Below are 17218 nucleotides of genomic sequence, written 5' to 3'. Positions count from 1 at the left end.
CATGGCACATGATATTTCATTTGAGCACAATGTGCATTCGAGGAATGGATAGGACTGGCTTATAGTTTAAATAAATATCTTAGCTAATCGTGGTTATACTCTCATAGACTAAATTTCAGTCAAATTCTTAGCAATATTAATATGCATATTTGAACTGATTTCTGTGTGAATTCTCCAAACAGTGTAGCAGAAACATCATTTTATGTTTATGAAACAAAGTAAAGGGAGAGATTAATAGGAACTGAAACAAATGCAGAATCAAATTTATAGTGTATTAAAGATTTATATCTCCTTCCTTGTTATACAAGAACTAAAACTTAGGCAACGTTTTATCTCTTGGTGGTATACTCTCCTTTTATAAATACAAAAATATAATATTTATATTTTGAGTATCCAAAGAGCCATTACCTTAAATCTGTATCTTCTAATCATGAAGTGCAGATGATTTTTAAGGCAGACGGCATTTGGTTTATTCAAAAAACCTTTTAACATGTCTTTTGCAGTGAGTTAATCTGTCAGACTGATAAAATAAGTTCCTCATACTCCCCCTCCTCTTCCTGCGCATATAAGCTTTTATTTAATTCTGTTTGAAATAGCTTGCTTCTATTTTTGCTTCCTCTTCATGTTTGTGGCACTGCTTTTTATGCTTTGTTCTTCGCTGACATAAAATATTTATCAACATATCATCTAAGAAGATTGGTTCTCCACAGTAGATATCCAATATGTTTCACCACATGGAAAATGTCTCTTCTTGTTTGTTCCTAAAATCTGTAGCCAAATTCCCATATGTTTGATTTATCCATTGATATTTGAAAATGTAAAACTAAGTAATTCTGTGGATAACAATTATGCATGATCATTGCCATTAAACAGTAAATTTTAAAATAGTTTAGATTTAAACTAAAATAATAATCATGTATCTTTCAATATCAAACAAACATAGATTTGCATTTTATTCCATTCCTTTAATTGTTATAAGGGAAAATAAGTTTTCTAATACATTTATTTTTTCATTTTTTCTTTGATACGATTTCCCTAATAGTTAAAACAATAACATTATTTAGAGACTATATTTTTACATGTGGCCTATCATTTCAAGGATCCCTCCTTTCCCCATGTGTTACAATACAACATATAAATAACCAGTTGGTTCCAAGAATGAAAATTTCTGCCAAAGCTTGTGTTCATACAGTTACAAAGTCCCAATAAAATATATATTAGAGAAAAAAATATAAATATAGAAAATATATCAGTCTCCAATTCTTTGAAAATGCCAGCATGGTACTACTGTTAAGCTGTCAGTAATTCACTGTGATTACAAGAAATCACAACTTCAGTAGGTGCTAACATCGCATATGAGATTATGAAAACATATTTATAAAGAGGATTATCAAGTCAGCTTGCACTTCCAAAACCAGACTTTCATTTCAACTGTTTCATCTCCTTAAATATTTGATATGTAAATATTAAGATCTATATAAAAAAGTAATCAATTTATTTGGAGTTTTATAAGTTGTCCATCCAGATGCATCTCCCTAAACTGATGTATCACGAGAAAAAATACTGCCAATGAATAAACATCACTGTCTTTCTCATTTTGTAGCAAATTTTAAAATGAAAGTAATAGAACATTACTTTGGGGGAACAGTGCGATATTTATGATAGTGAACATTATTGAGATAAGTTCAAATTTTTCTTTATGGATTTTAAAAAACATACTTTCCTATCCAAAGACATGTAAACATCTGCCTGAAATAAAGTTGAAGTAGATATTTTTGAAATGGTAATTATATGATCTATTTCTTATTCCAGTTTTCTGTTACATATGCTATATGTAATAGAAAATGTATATAATATAGTATTAATATAATTATAAACATGCATATAATATATGATAAATATGAATACTTCTTAAATGAAATACCTGTTTCCAAACTGTGTCCTAAGTTGTGTGCAGAGCTTAATATGTTTAGCAAGGCATACAAACATACAGAAAGAGAAAATATGCTATGGAACTCACAAAATTGATATTCACTAATAAAATAAGACTTTCAAGTGCTTTATTTTTATTTGTTATTTTTAAATTTAATTATTATGGGTATATAATAATTACATATTTTAGGAGGTATGTGTAATGTTTTAATGTTTTGATACAGACAGATAACATATAATGATCAAATCAGGGTAATTAGAGAACCTATCATCTCAAGCCTTTATCATTTCATTGTTTTAGGAACATTCCAATTCCACACCTTTACTTATTTAAAAATATACAACACATTACTGTTAACTGGAGTCACCCTATTATGCTACCAAATACTAGATCTTATGCATTCTATCTAACTTTATGTTTGTACACATTAACTATCTTCACTTTATCCTTCTGTCTCCTCTATGCTTTCCAGCCTTTGGCAGTCATCATTTCACTCTCAACCTCCATGGAGTTCAATTTTTTTTAGCTGCCACATATGATTGAAAACATGTAACATTTGTCTTTCTGTGTCTGACTTATTTCACTTAACATAATATCCTTCAGCTCTATACATATTGTTGCAAATGACAGAATTTCATTCTCTTTATGGTTGACGAATAACCCATTATGAATATGCAGCACATTTTCTTTATCCATTCATCCATTGTTGGACACTTAGATTGCTTTCATTTCTTGGCTATTGTGAATAGTGTTGCAAAATAAACATGGAAGTGCAGGTATCTCTTTGATATACTGATTTTCTTTCATTTGGATTTAAACCCAGCAGTGGAATTGCTGGATCATATGGTGGATCTAATTTTAGTTTTTTGAAGAACCTCCATACTGTTCTCCATAGTGGTTGTACTAATTTACATTTTCATCAAAAATGTACGAGCGTTCCCTTTTATCCCTAACCTGCCAGAATTTGTGATTGCCTGTCTTTTGGATAAAAGCCATTTTAACTGGGGCGAAATGATTTCTCATTGTAGTTTTGATTGGCATCTCTCAAAAAACTAGGTATAGAATGAACATATATCAACATAATAAAATCATATGTGTTAAGCCCACAGCTAGTATCATACCAAACAAGGAAAGTCAGAAAATCTTTCCTCTAAGATCAAGAACAATAAAAGCATGTGCACTTTTACCACTTTTATTCAACATAATTCTCCACTTAGACAAAAGAAAGAAATAAAGGGCATTCAAATTGAAAAAAAAATAAATCAAATTATTCTTGTTTGTAGACAATGTAATCTTTGTAATCTTATATTTAGAAAAACCTTAAAGTCCTCACCAAAAAACTATTGAGACTGATAAACAAATTGGAATTAGTAAAGTTGCAGGATACAATTCCAACATACATAAAAAAACATTAGTAGCATTTCTGTATGCCAACAGCAGATACTTTGCAAAACAAACCAAAAAAGAAACACCATTTACAATAGCTAAAAATAAAATAAAGTATCCAGGAATAAATAACCAAAAACTTGAAAGATTTCTACAATGAAAACTATAAAACATTGATGAAATAAATTGAAGCAGATACAAAAAAAGAAAGATATTTCATATTCATAGATTGGAAAAATCTATATTGTTACAAAGTCCATACTACCCAAAGCCATCTACAATTCCTATCAAAACACCGATGACATTCTTCAGAGAAATAGAAAAAATAATCCTAAAATTTATATGGAACTACAAAAGACCCAGAATAACCAAAGCTATGCTAAACAAAAATAACTACACTGAGGGAATCCTATTACCTGACTTCAAATTATACTGCAGAGCCATAGTAACCAAAACAGCATGATACTGGCATATAAATAGACACATATACCAGGGGAACAGAATAGAGAACCCACAAACAAATTCACACACTTACAGTGAACTCATTTTCAACAAAGGTGCCAGGAACATAAACTGAGGAAAAGATAGTCTCTTCATTAAATGGTTCTGGGAAAACTGGATAGCCATATGGAGAAGAATTAAACTTGACCCGTATCTCTTGCTATATACAAAAATCAAATCCAAATGGATTAAAGACCTAAGTCTAAGACCTCTAACTATGAAACTACTACAATAAAACATTGGAGAAACTATCCTGGGCAAAGACGTATTGACCAATGCCCCAGAGGCACAAGCAATCAAACCAAAAAATGGACAAATGGGATCATAGCAAGTTAAAAAGTTACTGCACAGCAAAGGAAACAATCAACAAAGTGATGAGACAACCCACAGATGGGGGAGAAATATTTGCAAACTACTCATCTGGCAAGGAATTAATAACCAGAATATATGAGGAGCTCAAACAACTCAATAGGAAAAAAAAATCTGATTAATAAATAGACAAGAGATTGGAATAGACATTTATCAAAATAATATATACAAATGGCCTACCTTCAAGTGTTTGAAAATTATTTCCTGATATCATCTCCATTTACTTATGCAATACAGAGACTTTAATTACCTACTGTTTTCTTTGTACTACAGCAAATTTTTAAATTAGTTTGTAATAGAGCACCAGGTTGGTGAAAATGTGAAGAAAAAGTTTTGAAAATTGTTTATTCTAAAAATAAACTTCAATCATATCTCTCTAGATATGATTGAGGTTTATCTCTGTTTTATTTCTATGTGTACAACCCAAAAAGTTTTGTTGACACACCAGTCAAAGCTTCTAAATTGGGTAAATTGCTTAGAAGAAACTTATTTTCAATTTCACAAGGAAGAAATTTTAAAACTTAAGTCTTCTAGCAATGTACAGATTGTACCCTATTACCTTGGAGGCATGTATTTTGCCTGCATTAAAATCATGCAAAGGAACATGCTTTAAAAATCAATTTCACTGTGGACCTAAAGACCAGATACACTACCAAGTCCCATTTAAAAATGGCCTTAATTTAGAATTAATCTTCTCAAGAGCAGATTGACTACTAAAAGACATGAAATGTTTGAGAGCTACATTTGTTTCAAACATTTCGGATAGCTTGAAGGCATATTTTGGAAGTACTAATTTCTTAGTATTTTCTTTCCCAAACTGAAGAAAATAATGGATCCAGCCCTCAAAAGTTTGCTTTGGGAATTTCTCACGGTCATTAAAATTTTGTATATTATCATAACTGCTTCATGTACCTCCCAAAGCAGTGTAACCAGTGCCTTAGTAGGAACTTTTAATGGACCATGAAACAATTTTTATTCCCACATTTATTTTTGTGAAAAGTTTAGTCCTTCATAATTCATATTTCTTGAGTTCTTTCTGAGAGTCAGCAAAATATTTAAAAAGATTCTTTAAAAAAAGATTTTTTTTCTCTTAAATATCCAAACTAACCAAGAAGGATTTTAAATGGACATTTGTGTTGTTAGGATAGTTTGACAATGTAATTAGTGAAGTCAGATGGCCTGGAGAAAACCAAATGAAAAAATAATGTGATCATATATAAATTTTTCTCTAAGGTGTCCAGTTCTGTATATCTCAGAATTATTCTTTTAATTGTAGCTGCCAAAAGGAATTATTATGATTGGCTAGATTCATTTTACATGGCCATGAACAATTTAAAATATTAAGGCTAGATTTTGAGGTGGAAATTTTTGCCTTATATTTTTAGCAAAAAGGAAGAATTATATTGTATTTCTCTTCAGGACAAAGTTACATTGCCAATTAGTATTTTTCAATAGGCATTATCATTTTGTTGGATCTGCCAAAGCAAGATTTTATTTCTTAAAATATGATTTTCTCTTATTCTGCCCTTGACAGTTGATGTGTACATGAGGGGGTAAATTGCATTTATTATTCATCTAAATTGGAATTTTCCAAATGTGTATTCTGAAAGTACTGATCTTTTGATACTCTCTGCAATGAAAGTTTTCCTTGAGCAAATAGTTTTGAATATACATATCGTTTTCATATCTTGGAAAGGATCAGCAAATGGTGGCATTTAATAGTATGTGAGTTCCTTGGTAATGAAAACATGAATTTTTATTCTACTTATGTCTCTAGTTATGTTAGTCTTAGATCTAAGTCATTTCATTTCTCTTGATGTCATTTCTTCATGTGTGTATTGAGGATGCTGAATCGGATAACTGTCTAAGGGCTCTGGTCCTTGATTTGTGTAATCATTTTATTCTAGATAAAATTTAAGTTGTAACTCGGTGCTCTTTGAAGTGCATAAACACTGTCAACATAAAAAATGAGACTTGAAAGTGGTATCCATTACAGTGTTTGCAAAGATTTCCCTTGAATAAAAGGGCAGAAAATAGAGCCAACAGCTTGTGGACTAGGAAGATTTTGTGAAGAATAGGAAAAATTAGTTAATTTCAGAAATGGAAGAAAACGTACAACTCTAGGCTATGAAAGAAAATAAGCCATCTGGTATTATGGCACTGCATGATTTCAGTCAACCAAAATTCTGTTAATGTAGAAAATGGTAATTGCATATTTGGTGAAAATGTTTTCATTCCTAAGGTGTTAGTTGCCTCTATAATAAAGCCAACATTATGACTTTAGCTGTTGTCAATTTTCAAATTAATATTTCTTTGATCCAGTAGCAACCTAATTTTTTATTGAAACTCAAGGCACAGAGGAATATGGATGGAAACTTTAATGTATAGGGATACGTAATGAATTTTATATTTGCAACATTTATTTCACTGCAAATAAGATGCTCATTATGTTAATCACATCGCAGCTTTTCTGTTTGTAGCTCATATGGTTTGGCTGTGTCCCCACCCAAATCTGATCTTGAATTATAGTCCCCATAATCCCCACGTCACAAGAGGGACCTGGTATGAGGTAATTGAATCATGGGGACAGTTACCCCCATACTGTTCTCATGATAACAAGTGAGTTATCAAGAGATCTGATGGTTTTATAAGGGGTTTTTCTCCCTTTGCTTGACACTTCTCCTTCCTGCTGCCATGTGAATAAGGATGTGTTTGCTATTCCTTCCACCATGATGGTAAATTTCATGAGGCCTCTCCAGCCCTGTGGAACTCTGAGTCAATTAAACCTCTTTCCTTTATAAATTACCCAGTCTTGGGCAGTCCTTTATAGCAGCATCAGAACAAACTAATTCAATAGTCTTAGCCTTTCACACAATTTGAATAGAAAATTTGATTCAAGCTTCACTATTTTTGTAGTTCAGACTCTATGCAATCTACACAAATACAACACTGCTACAGTATATTAGTTTTGCACTCAATATGAGATTTGCTGGGGTGATTTGAATTATACATCAAGAAGAATTGAATCTTTTTGGCATATTTTGTAACATTTTTTAAAATTAGCATTATTCAAAGAGGTATTGGTTTGTTAATTTGACACCACAGTCTTCTGTACATTGATTTTATTTTTTTATACTGATTCTGCCATATCCTGTGACCTTCAGTATAAACTACTGTGTGTTTTTGCATAAGCAAATGAGAAACTGGTTCTCAAAAGTTAGCCTGTATCATGGTGGCGTATGCTAGTCCATGCTATAGGTGGCATAGGCCTGTAGTCCTAGCTGAGGTGGGATGATTGCTAGAGCCCAGGAATTTGGGGTTATACTGAACTATGATCTTTCCACTGTATTCCTGCCTGGGCTACAGAGTGAGAACGCATCTCTAGAAGGAAAAAAAAAAAGCCCATAAGAACAGTATACACGTTAGTTTTCAGATGAATTGAATCTTGACTGATCAGATTTTATCTGTATTAGGAAGCATAACAAACATTGTAATTCACTGAATTAAGGAGGAGACATATGCATATGCATAGTCATAAATACTTACATACAATATTGTATTTCAGTTGACTCTAGTAGTAAAGATATCTGATTATTTCTGAACAAATGTCTTTGAAAATGTTTTCACTTCTTATTTATTCCAAGAAAAGATACTTTTATTTTAAAATGGCTTCATTAAAGGAGCTTTATTACATGACTTTAAAATTTATGCATAATAAAAGTGCAACTGTTACTTCTTTATTGAAGTAAATGGCAATTATAGATTGACGCATGGTGCTTGATCAACAAACGTTATGCCAACACTGTGAATTTTATGGTGAGTTCTATTGACCTTTAAGCTCTTCAAACATCATCTAGTTATTTGGAATTCTCATTTACATTTAGCCAGATATTTCTAGTTCATATTTAGTACTTAAAATTTGTTTTAGGATTATAAAGGAGATATTAAAATATGCATGTATGTGATAACATAGCATGTTTTGGTATTGTTCTCATGATAAATTGTAGTAATATTTATGAAACTCAAACAGGAGATTTTTTTTCTTTAAAATGTATGTTTTCTTAATTTTGTAGTAAAAGAAGCGTAGTTATTTCTATTGTTTTAATTTACTAATTAAAATATTTGCTAGTCATTAATTCAGAAAACAATGTTAAAAAACTCAATTATACTCAAAGTAAGAATTTATGCAAACATAATTTTTTATTAGTATTGAATTTGTGTAAGTAAAAATAATGATGCCTCAAGTATTGTTTTTAAATTTATTAACAAATAAATTTAATCACAGAATATTTAATAGCCTAAAAACAATCTTCTGGTTAAAAACAAATTTAACTTGTGAGATATATTCATCTTCCATATTATACAAATTATGTTTTAAGTTACACATTAGTCATATTATATACCTAGTCATTCATAATATAAAATTTGGTTGGATTAATTATTTTAAAAATTAATTTGAGTCATAATGATTCACATAGACTATAGTATTTTAGATGACAAGGACTATGCTGATCTGTTTACTACAAACATCTTGGACAATGTTGATGCTTTAAAAATGTCAATGATAAACTTTTAAACCTTAGTTAAAAATTACTCTGAGATTTAGAGATACATTTCAAGATGGGCCTTTAGCTTAGGCAAAAAAGTCTTAATAATTATAATGATAATTAATAATTATAATGTATTTCTTAGTGGTTGTTAGCATATAATATATATGTGTGTATGTGTGTGTATATATATACATATGTGTGTATATACATGTGTATATATGTATGTATGTATATGTATGTATATGTATATACGTATGTATATGTATATACGTATGCATCTATATGTATATACATATGTATGTATGTGTGTATATATATGTATATGTGTGTGTGTATATATACACATATGTATATACTGCCTTACAGTGGGAAACTGGTTCCTTTTCTGGACCATTTCTCATGTGATGAATTCGAGAAATTATTCACATTCAGTCTTAAAGTTTTATGCTGAATATGCTTGTTCTGAATTTAAGGAAAAGTAATCAATATTTGACTTTGGTAGTTTATAAACCAATTTTCACTTTTCAATTTGGGAGCTAAAAGTCTTGAATAGGTTGTTAAAATGTGTTTATTTTCTTTTTTATTGTTGTCTTGTCCCTTGTTTTGCTTCTTTTATTTTTACCTTCCATACTATTAGAAATAAGTCCAGACCCATTACATTACTTATTTTTTTGACCTTTTTAGTTACCAAATTAGAAAGGATTTTTATCACTAAGCTCTAGACAACACTGAAATTGCAGTTTTTAAAAATGAAAAGCATGTACATTATTACTTTTCTGTTTAAAGCAGTCTTTCTCTTTTTACTTCAGTATATTTGAAAACTCTACACTTAAATATTACGAGTTGATTTTAATTCTAATTAATAAAAAATTAGAGTGATTCTGTGTGTGTGTGTGTGTATGTGTGTGTGTGTGTGTGTTTCTCATCATTGAAGTAGAATCCTCATTTAAAGGGTGGGGAGTTGCAAAATTCTATTTAGAAAATCAATCCTCCCGAAAGTGTCTTATGAAAGCACTATTTAAAAGAAATGTTATACTTCATCTTGTATTACCATTAAATTACATTGCATACAGATGAAACACCTTGCAATGAGAAATAAATGTGCTGTTTGTCAATGACACTTACAAATATTGTACAATGCTCTTTTATTGATCCTTATTAGTGCATAGAAACATTAATTTCACCTCTATTTTTCTATTCTGCTTTATTATGTCCATCTAAGAATTTCATGTCTTTGATTTTATAATATTCTAATTTTATCCAAAATAGATTTTTAACAAGTTCAAAATGTTTATCTTTACGCTCTCATCCATAATGCATATTATTAAATAATTCCTAAAATGCAGATGTGATTGGGAAATTATTTATTAACATGGGCTTTAAAATTTTGTAATGAATAAACTTGAGAGTCATCTACCCAGATCAGTATATATTTGGGTATTTATAAACATACAATTATTTTGTTTAAAAAAGACTTTGCTACTTGTTCCAGGTCAAGCATGATTTCATAGTGTTTTGATGAAAGTCAATAATGCAAGGCTTGAATTTATCTAGAAAATAATGACAATAATCTCTATCCCTTATGTTCTAATTGTGAGAAATAATATAAAATTTTAAGTGAAGACAATGGTATTATAGAAAAAGTTTCTTAAACCATGATAAGAATAATTCTATTGGGCCATTCTCATGTTAGTGCCTGCTGATTTGGGGTTTTTCCTATTACGATTTTATATATCAGAATTTGGAAACAGAGCAACCTGTTAAGTCAAAAACAAAGTCTTTGCTTGCTCTACACTTATAGTAGGATGTTGCATGAAAGAAACTGGTATGTCAGTAGAGGACTGTACTTAGCCATCACAAGCGACGAAGCTAGAAAATCTACTGAGTTACCGCAAAATGTTAAGCTCAACAACACATTTCCTTTGTGGAAAGGACCAATCATTACTTCCAAGGAAGCCAACATATTGCATAAGTTTGGTCCAATTCTATAAAATTGTATTACAAAATACAAATATCAAGGAGCACCAGTCTTTGTCTGTCTCAATTATCACATTCTTTGCAAAGTGAAGTAGAAAATATATTGCAATACCTTACAAATTATATTTATTTAGGTATGCTAATATAATGTTGTAGAAATAAGAGAAAATATTTATTGTGTTTAACTTTATTAAAATTTCTTTTTAGCTTTCATTCCTGGACTAAAGAAAGGTACAGTAGAAATCCACACAAACCATCACCATGTTGCATGTTTCATTTTAAAATGAATTGCTGATTTGTGTTTAAGAACTGTTTACCTTTTTGCTTCTCATAAAATATCAACTGTTTGCTTCAAACACATTTTTAATACATTTAAAATATCTGAAATCTAGGAAGGGCATTCAGTCAGTTGGATATATTATATATCTGAATGCTTTTTCTAAATTGTGTGTCATCAATATTTAGATGGTAAAATAAATGTGACCCTATAGTTATTTATTTGACTTAGTTACTTTCAAATTACCTATGAATTTAATTATTCATTTTTCTCCTGTGATAGTATAAGCATTTTCAGTGTTTTGTTTGAGCAGCCATTAAAGATATAATTATACTTTTCTGGATTCAATTCCAATTTGATCTATAAACTGTATATGTTTTCTAAACATATACTAACAAAATTAAGTTTCCATTGTTTATGAACTTGTAAATAATATGTAATATGCATTTTCTTTTCCAAATTATAACACATGTATTACATGTAAACCTATGATAAGTTAAGGCTGTCAGACAAAATATTTCTAAAAACGTGGAGTTTAAGCAATCAGTTAAAAAAAAATATATATATATATATATTTTGTGTTGATAAAATTTTAAAACGCTGCAGGATATACTGAATGTTCCAAATATATTTGCACTCATTGTGTATATGCACACATTTCTTCATTGTCCACTTTATATTTGGTGATGTTTCTGTCCTATTGTTCCACTGCTCTTTGTAACAGTAATTTATTTCACTCATACACTTCTATCTTAAACTGCAATGTATAATACACTGATGTTTTGATGAAATAGAAATAGCACTTAAAGAAAAAAATTTCCTGAAATCAGTCATAAACCTAAATTTTTATATAAAGAAGAAACTTACCTTTAATCTTTAATTTTGACATATGAGCAATATTAACAACATACTTTATCAATTTTTGGTATTTTAAATGTGGTAGAATGTTGCTTTTGACTTTTTACATTGTGTTGGGGTAGTTCTTCTTTTCTTCTATAATCGGTTCTAATGTCCATGATACATTTTTGGCTATCATCTAAATAATGAAATGTGATCTCACTTGCCATTTTTGCTTTGGTTGCCTGTGCCTGTTGGGTAATGTTCAAAGAGTTTCTGCACATTCATATTTCCTGAGGAGTTTCCCCCAAAGTGTTCTTCTAGTAATTTCATAGTTTGAAGTCTTAGAGTTAATTAAGTCTTTAATATGCATTGATTTGATTTTTTGTGTATGGCAAAAGATGGGGGTCTAGTTTCATTCTTCTGCATATGGATATCCAGTTTTCCAGGTAACAATGATTGAAGAAACTGTCCTTTCCCTAATGTATTTTCTTGGAACATTTGTTGAAAATGAGTTTACTGTAGATGTATGAATTTATTTATGGGTTTTCTATTCTGTTCCGTTGGTCTATATGTCTATTTTTATGCTAGTACCATACTATTTTGGTTAGCATAGCTCTGTAGTATAATTTGACATCAGGTGATGTGATTTCTCCAATGTAGTTTTTTTTTTTTTTTTTTTTTTTTTTTTTTTTTTGCTTAGGATAACTTTGGCTATTCTGGGTATTTTATGGCTCCATATAAGTTGTAGGATTTTTTTTTTTTTTTCAATTAATGTGAAGAGTGTCATGATTATTTTACATGGGTTTGCATTGAATCTATAGATTACTTTGGGAGTATGAGTATCTTAACAATATTTATTTTTCCACATACATGTAATATCTTTTCATTTTTTGTGTCTTCAATTTCTTTCATCAAAGTTTTATAGTGTTCATTGTAAAGATTTTCAATTCCTTGATTAATTTATCTTATTTTATTTGTAGCTATTGTAAATGGGATAAATTTCTTGATTCCTTAATGTTGGCACATAAACATGTTATTGATTTTTGTATGTTGATTTTGGATACGAAATCAACATTCAAAATTACTAAATTTGTTTATCAGTTCTAATCAATTTCTTGAGGAGTCTTTAGGTTTTTCTAAATATAATACCATATCATTAACAAACAAGAATAGTTTTACTTCTTCTATTTCAACTTGGATGTCCTTTATTTCTTTTCCTTTTCTGATTGCTCTAGCTAGGACTTCCAGTACTATGTTGAATGACATTGGTGACAGTGGTCATCCTTATCATGTTCCAGATCTTAGAGAAAACACTTTTTGTTTTTTCCCCATTCAGTATGAAACTAGCTGTGGGTTTGCTGTATATGGCCTTTATTATACTGAGGTATGTTCATCCTATACCCAATTCTTTGAGAATTTTTTTTAAATGAAGGAATGTTGAATTTATCAAGTAATTTTTCAGCATCAATTGAAATAATCATATGGGCCAGGCGCGGTGGCTCACGCCTGTAATCCCAGCACTTTGGGAGACCAAGACGGGCGGATCACGAGGTCAGGAGATCGAGACCATCCTGGCTAACACGGTGAAACCCCGTCTCTACTAAAAAATATGAAAAGCTAGCCGGGTGAGGTGGTGGGCCCCTGTAGCCCCAGCTACTCGGGAGGCTGAGGCAGGAGAATGGCATAAACCCGGGAGGCGGAGCTTGCAGTGAGCTGAGATCCGGCCACTGCACTCTAGCCTGGGGGACAGAGCAAGACTCCGTCTCAAAAATAATAATAATAATAATAATCATATGATTTTTGTCTTTTATTCTATTGATATGATAAATCCCATATATAGATTTGCATACATTGAGACATCCTTGCATCTCTAGGTTAGATCCCACTTAGTCATGATGAATGACGTTTTTAATGTGTTGTTGAATTCAGTTTGCTAGTATTTTGTTGAAGATTTTTGCATCAATATTCATCAGTGATATTGGCCTGTTTTCTTTTTCTGATGTGTTGTTGGTTTTGGTATCAGGGTAATATTAGCGTCATAGAATAAGTTTTGTAGTGTTCCCTCCTTCTCTATTTTCTAGAATAGTTTGAATAGAATTGGTATTAGTTCTTTCTTAAATATGTGTTAGAAGTCAGCAGTGAAGCCCTCTGGTCCTGAGTTTTTTTTCTGCTAGAAGATTGTTTTTTCTTTCTTTTTTTTTTTTTTAACTTTTAAGTTCAGGGGTACAAGTGTAGGTTTGTTAATAGGTAAACTTGTGTCACAGGGGTTTGTTGCACGGTTTGTTTCATCACCCAGGTTTTAAGCCTAGCACCCATTAGTTGTTTCTCCTGATCCTCTCTCCTCCCACCCTCCATCCTTCAAGAGACCCCAGTGTGTGGTGTTCTCTTCTGTGTGTCCTTGTGTTCTCATAATTTAGCTCTCACTAATAAGTGAGAACATGTGGTATTTGGTTTTCTGGCCCTGTGTTATTTCAGTAAAAATAATGGCCTTCTGCTTGATTCATATTCTTGCAAAAGACATAATCCTGTTCTTCCTTATGGCTGCATAGTATTCCATGGTGTATATGTAGCACATATTCTTTAACCAGTCTATAATTGATTGACATTTAGGTTGATACCATATCTTTGCTACTGTGAGTAGTGCTGCAGTGAACATATGCATGCCTGTGTCTTTATAATAGAATGATTTATATTCCTTTGGATATATTCTCAGTAATGGGATTGCTGGGTCAAATGGTATTTCTGTCTTTAGGTCTTTGAGTAATTGCCACACTGTCTTCCACAGTGGCTGAAATAATTTATACTCTGACCACCAGAGGATAACTTTTCCTGTTTCTCTACAACCTTACCAGCATTTCTTATGATTTGACTTTTTAACTATAGCCATTCTGACTGGTGTGAGATAGTATCTGATTGTGGATTTGATTTGCATTTCTCTAACAATCAATGTTGCTGAGATCTTTTCATATGATTGTTGACCACATGTATGTCTTCTTTTTGAGAAGTGTCCGTTCATGTATTTTGCCAACTTTTTATCAGAGTTGTTTTTTTCTTTGTACACTTTTTTTTAAGTTCATTATAGATGCTGGATATTATACCTGTCAGACACATAGTTTGCAAAAAATTTATGTTATTCCATGGGTTCTTTGTTTACTCTGTTGATAGTTTATTTTGCTTGCAGAAGCTGTTTCATTTAATTAGATCTCATTTGTCAATTTTTGCTTCTGTTGCAATTGCTTTTGAAATTTTTGTTATGAAACTTTTGCCAGTGCCTGTGTCCTGAATGGTATTGCCTAAGTTGTCTTCCAGGAATTTTATAGTTTTGGGTTTTATGTTTAAGTCTTTAATCCATCTTGAGTTTATTTTTGTATATAGTGTAAGGAAGGGGCCCAGCTTCAATCTTCTGCATATGCCAGTTATGTCAACACCATTTATTGAATAGAAATTGAATAGAAAATCCTTTCCTCAGAGTGAGTTGTAGGTGTGTGGTCTTATTTCTGGGTTCTCTATTCTATTCCATTTGTCTATGTGTCTGTTCCTGTATCAGTGCCATGCCATTCTGGTTACTATAATCCTGTGGTATAGTATAGTTTAAAGTCAGGTAGCATGATGCCTCCGGCTTTGTTCATTTTGTTTATGATTACCTTGGCTATGAGGGCTATTTTTTGGTACCATATAAATTTTAAAATAATTTCTTAAAATTTTATTTCTGTAAAGAATATCATTGATAATTTAGTAGGAATAGCATTGAATGTATAAATTGTTTTGGGCAGGATGACCATTTTAATGATATTGATTATTTCTATCTATGAGCATAAAATGTTTTTCCATTTGTTTGTGTCATCTCTGATTCCTTTGAGCAGTGGCTTGTAGTTCTCCTTGTAGAGACTTTTCACCTCCCTTGTTAGCTGTATTCCAAGGTATTGTATTCTTGTTGTGGCAAGTGTGAGTAGGCATTTGTTTGTGGCTCTCAGCTTGACTGTTGTTGATGTATAGGAATGCCAGCAATTTTTGCACATTGATTTTGTGTCCTGAGACTTTGGTGAAGTTGCTTAACAGCTTCAGAAGCTTCGGGGCTGACAAAATGTTTTGTTTTGTTTTGTTTTTAGATATAGGGTCATGTCATCTGCAAACAGAGATAGTTTGACTTCCTCTCTGCTGGAAGATTTTTATTATGGCTTTGAGCTCATTATTTTTATGGATTTGTTCAGGTTTTGGATTTCTTAATAGTTTAAACTTGATAGGCTGCATGTGTCTAGGATTTGTCAATTTCTTATAGATTTTTCCATTTATTGGCAAATAGTTGCTAATAATGGCCGCTAATCATCTTTTGAATTCCTGTGGTATCAGTTGTAATGTCTCCTTTTACATCTCTGGTTTTATTCAGGTCTTCTCTCTTTTCTCTTAGTCTGGCTAAAGGCTTGTCAATTTTGTTTAAACAAAATGACTTTTTACTTCATTGATCTTTTGTATTGATTTCTTTGTTTTGATTTCATTGATTTATCTTCTATTATTATTATTTTTCTTCTACTAATGTTGGATTTTGTTTGCTCTTGCTTTGCCTGTTGTTTGAGATGCATCATTAGGCTGTTTACTTGAAGTTTTTCTCATTTTTTAGTGTAGGCATTTACAGCTATAAACTTCCCTCTAAGTACTGCTATTGCTATGTCCCATAGGGTTCAGTATGGTGTGTGTCCATTATAATTTGTTTCAAGAATTTTTTCAATTTTCTTTTTAATTTCCGCATCAACACACTGATCATTCAGCAGCATGTTGTTTAATTTCTCTGTGAATGTATAGTTTCCAAAATCTCTCTTGTAATTAATTTCGAGTTTTATCCCATTGTGGTCAGAGAAGATGCTTCATAATTTTTGATTTTTTTGAATGTTTTAAGAACTGTTTTTTGAACTAACATGTGGCCTTTCCTTGAGAATGATCTATTTGCTGAGGAGAAAAATGTGTGTTCTGCCGCAGAAGGGTGAAATTTTCTGTAACTATTAGGCTTCTTTGTTCTATAGAGAGGATTAATTTCATTTTTTTTTTTTTCCTGTTGTTGTTGTTGATTTTCTGTCTGAAAGGTCCAATGCTGAAAGTGTGGTGTTGAAGTTTCCACCTATTATTGTATTGGGGCCAATCTCTATCTGTAGCTCAATAAAATTTGCTGTATATATCTAAGTGTTGTAGTGTTGAGTACATATATATTTACAATTGTTGAATCCTTTTCCTGAATTGACCCATTTATCATTATATAGTGACTTTCTTTGTCTCATAGTTTTTATCTTGAAATATAATTTGTCTGATATAAGTCTAGCTACTACCACTCTTTTTTAGTTTTCATTGGCATGAAATATCTTTTACCATCTGTTTGTTTGCAATCTATGAGTG

The 17218-nt window shown here is 31.2% G+C and overlaps 1 protein-coding gene across 1 annotated transcript in view; it reads left to right on the top strand.

Annotated features, from left to right (window-relative positions):
* Positions 1 to 17218, top strand: part of PCDH11X (protocadherin 11 X-linked) — a 793677-nt gene that overhangs the window by 626786 nt on the left and 149673 nt on the right. Inside the window, exon 9 of the mRNA XM_025372080.1 lies at positions 10924 to 10947. Within this exon, the coding sequence (XP_025227865.1) occupies positions 10924 to 10947 (24 nt within the window). The remainder of the gene's footprint in view (positions 1 to 10923; positions 10948 to 17218) is intronic.

The sequence above is a fragment of the Theropithecus gelada genome, chromosome X (genome assembly GCF_003255815.1).
Source record: "Theropithecus gelada isolate Dixy chromosome X, Tgel_1.0, whole genome shotgun sequence".
Classification (NCBI taxonomy): Eukaryota; Metazoa; Chordata; class Mammalia; order Primates; family Cercopithecidae; genus Theropithecus; species Theropithecus gelada.
This window is presented reverse-complemented; position numbering and strand designations above follow the sequence as displayed.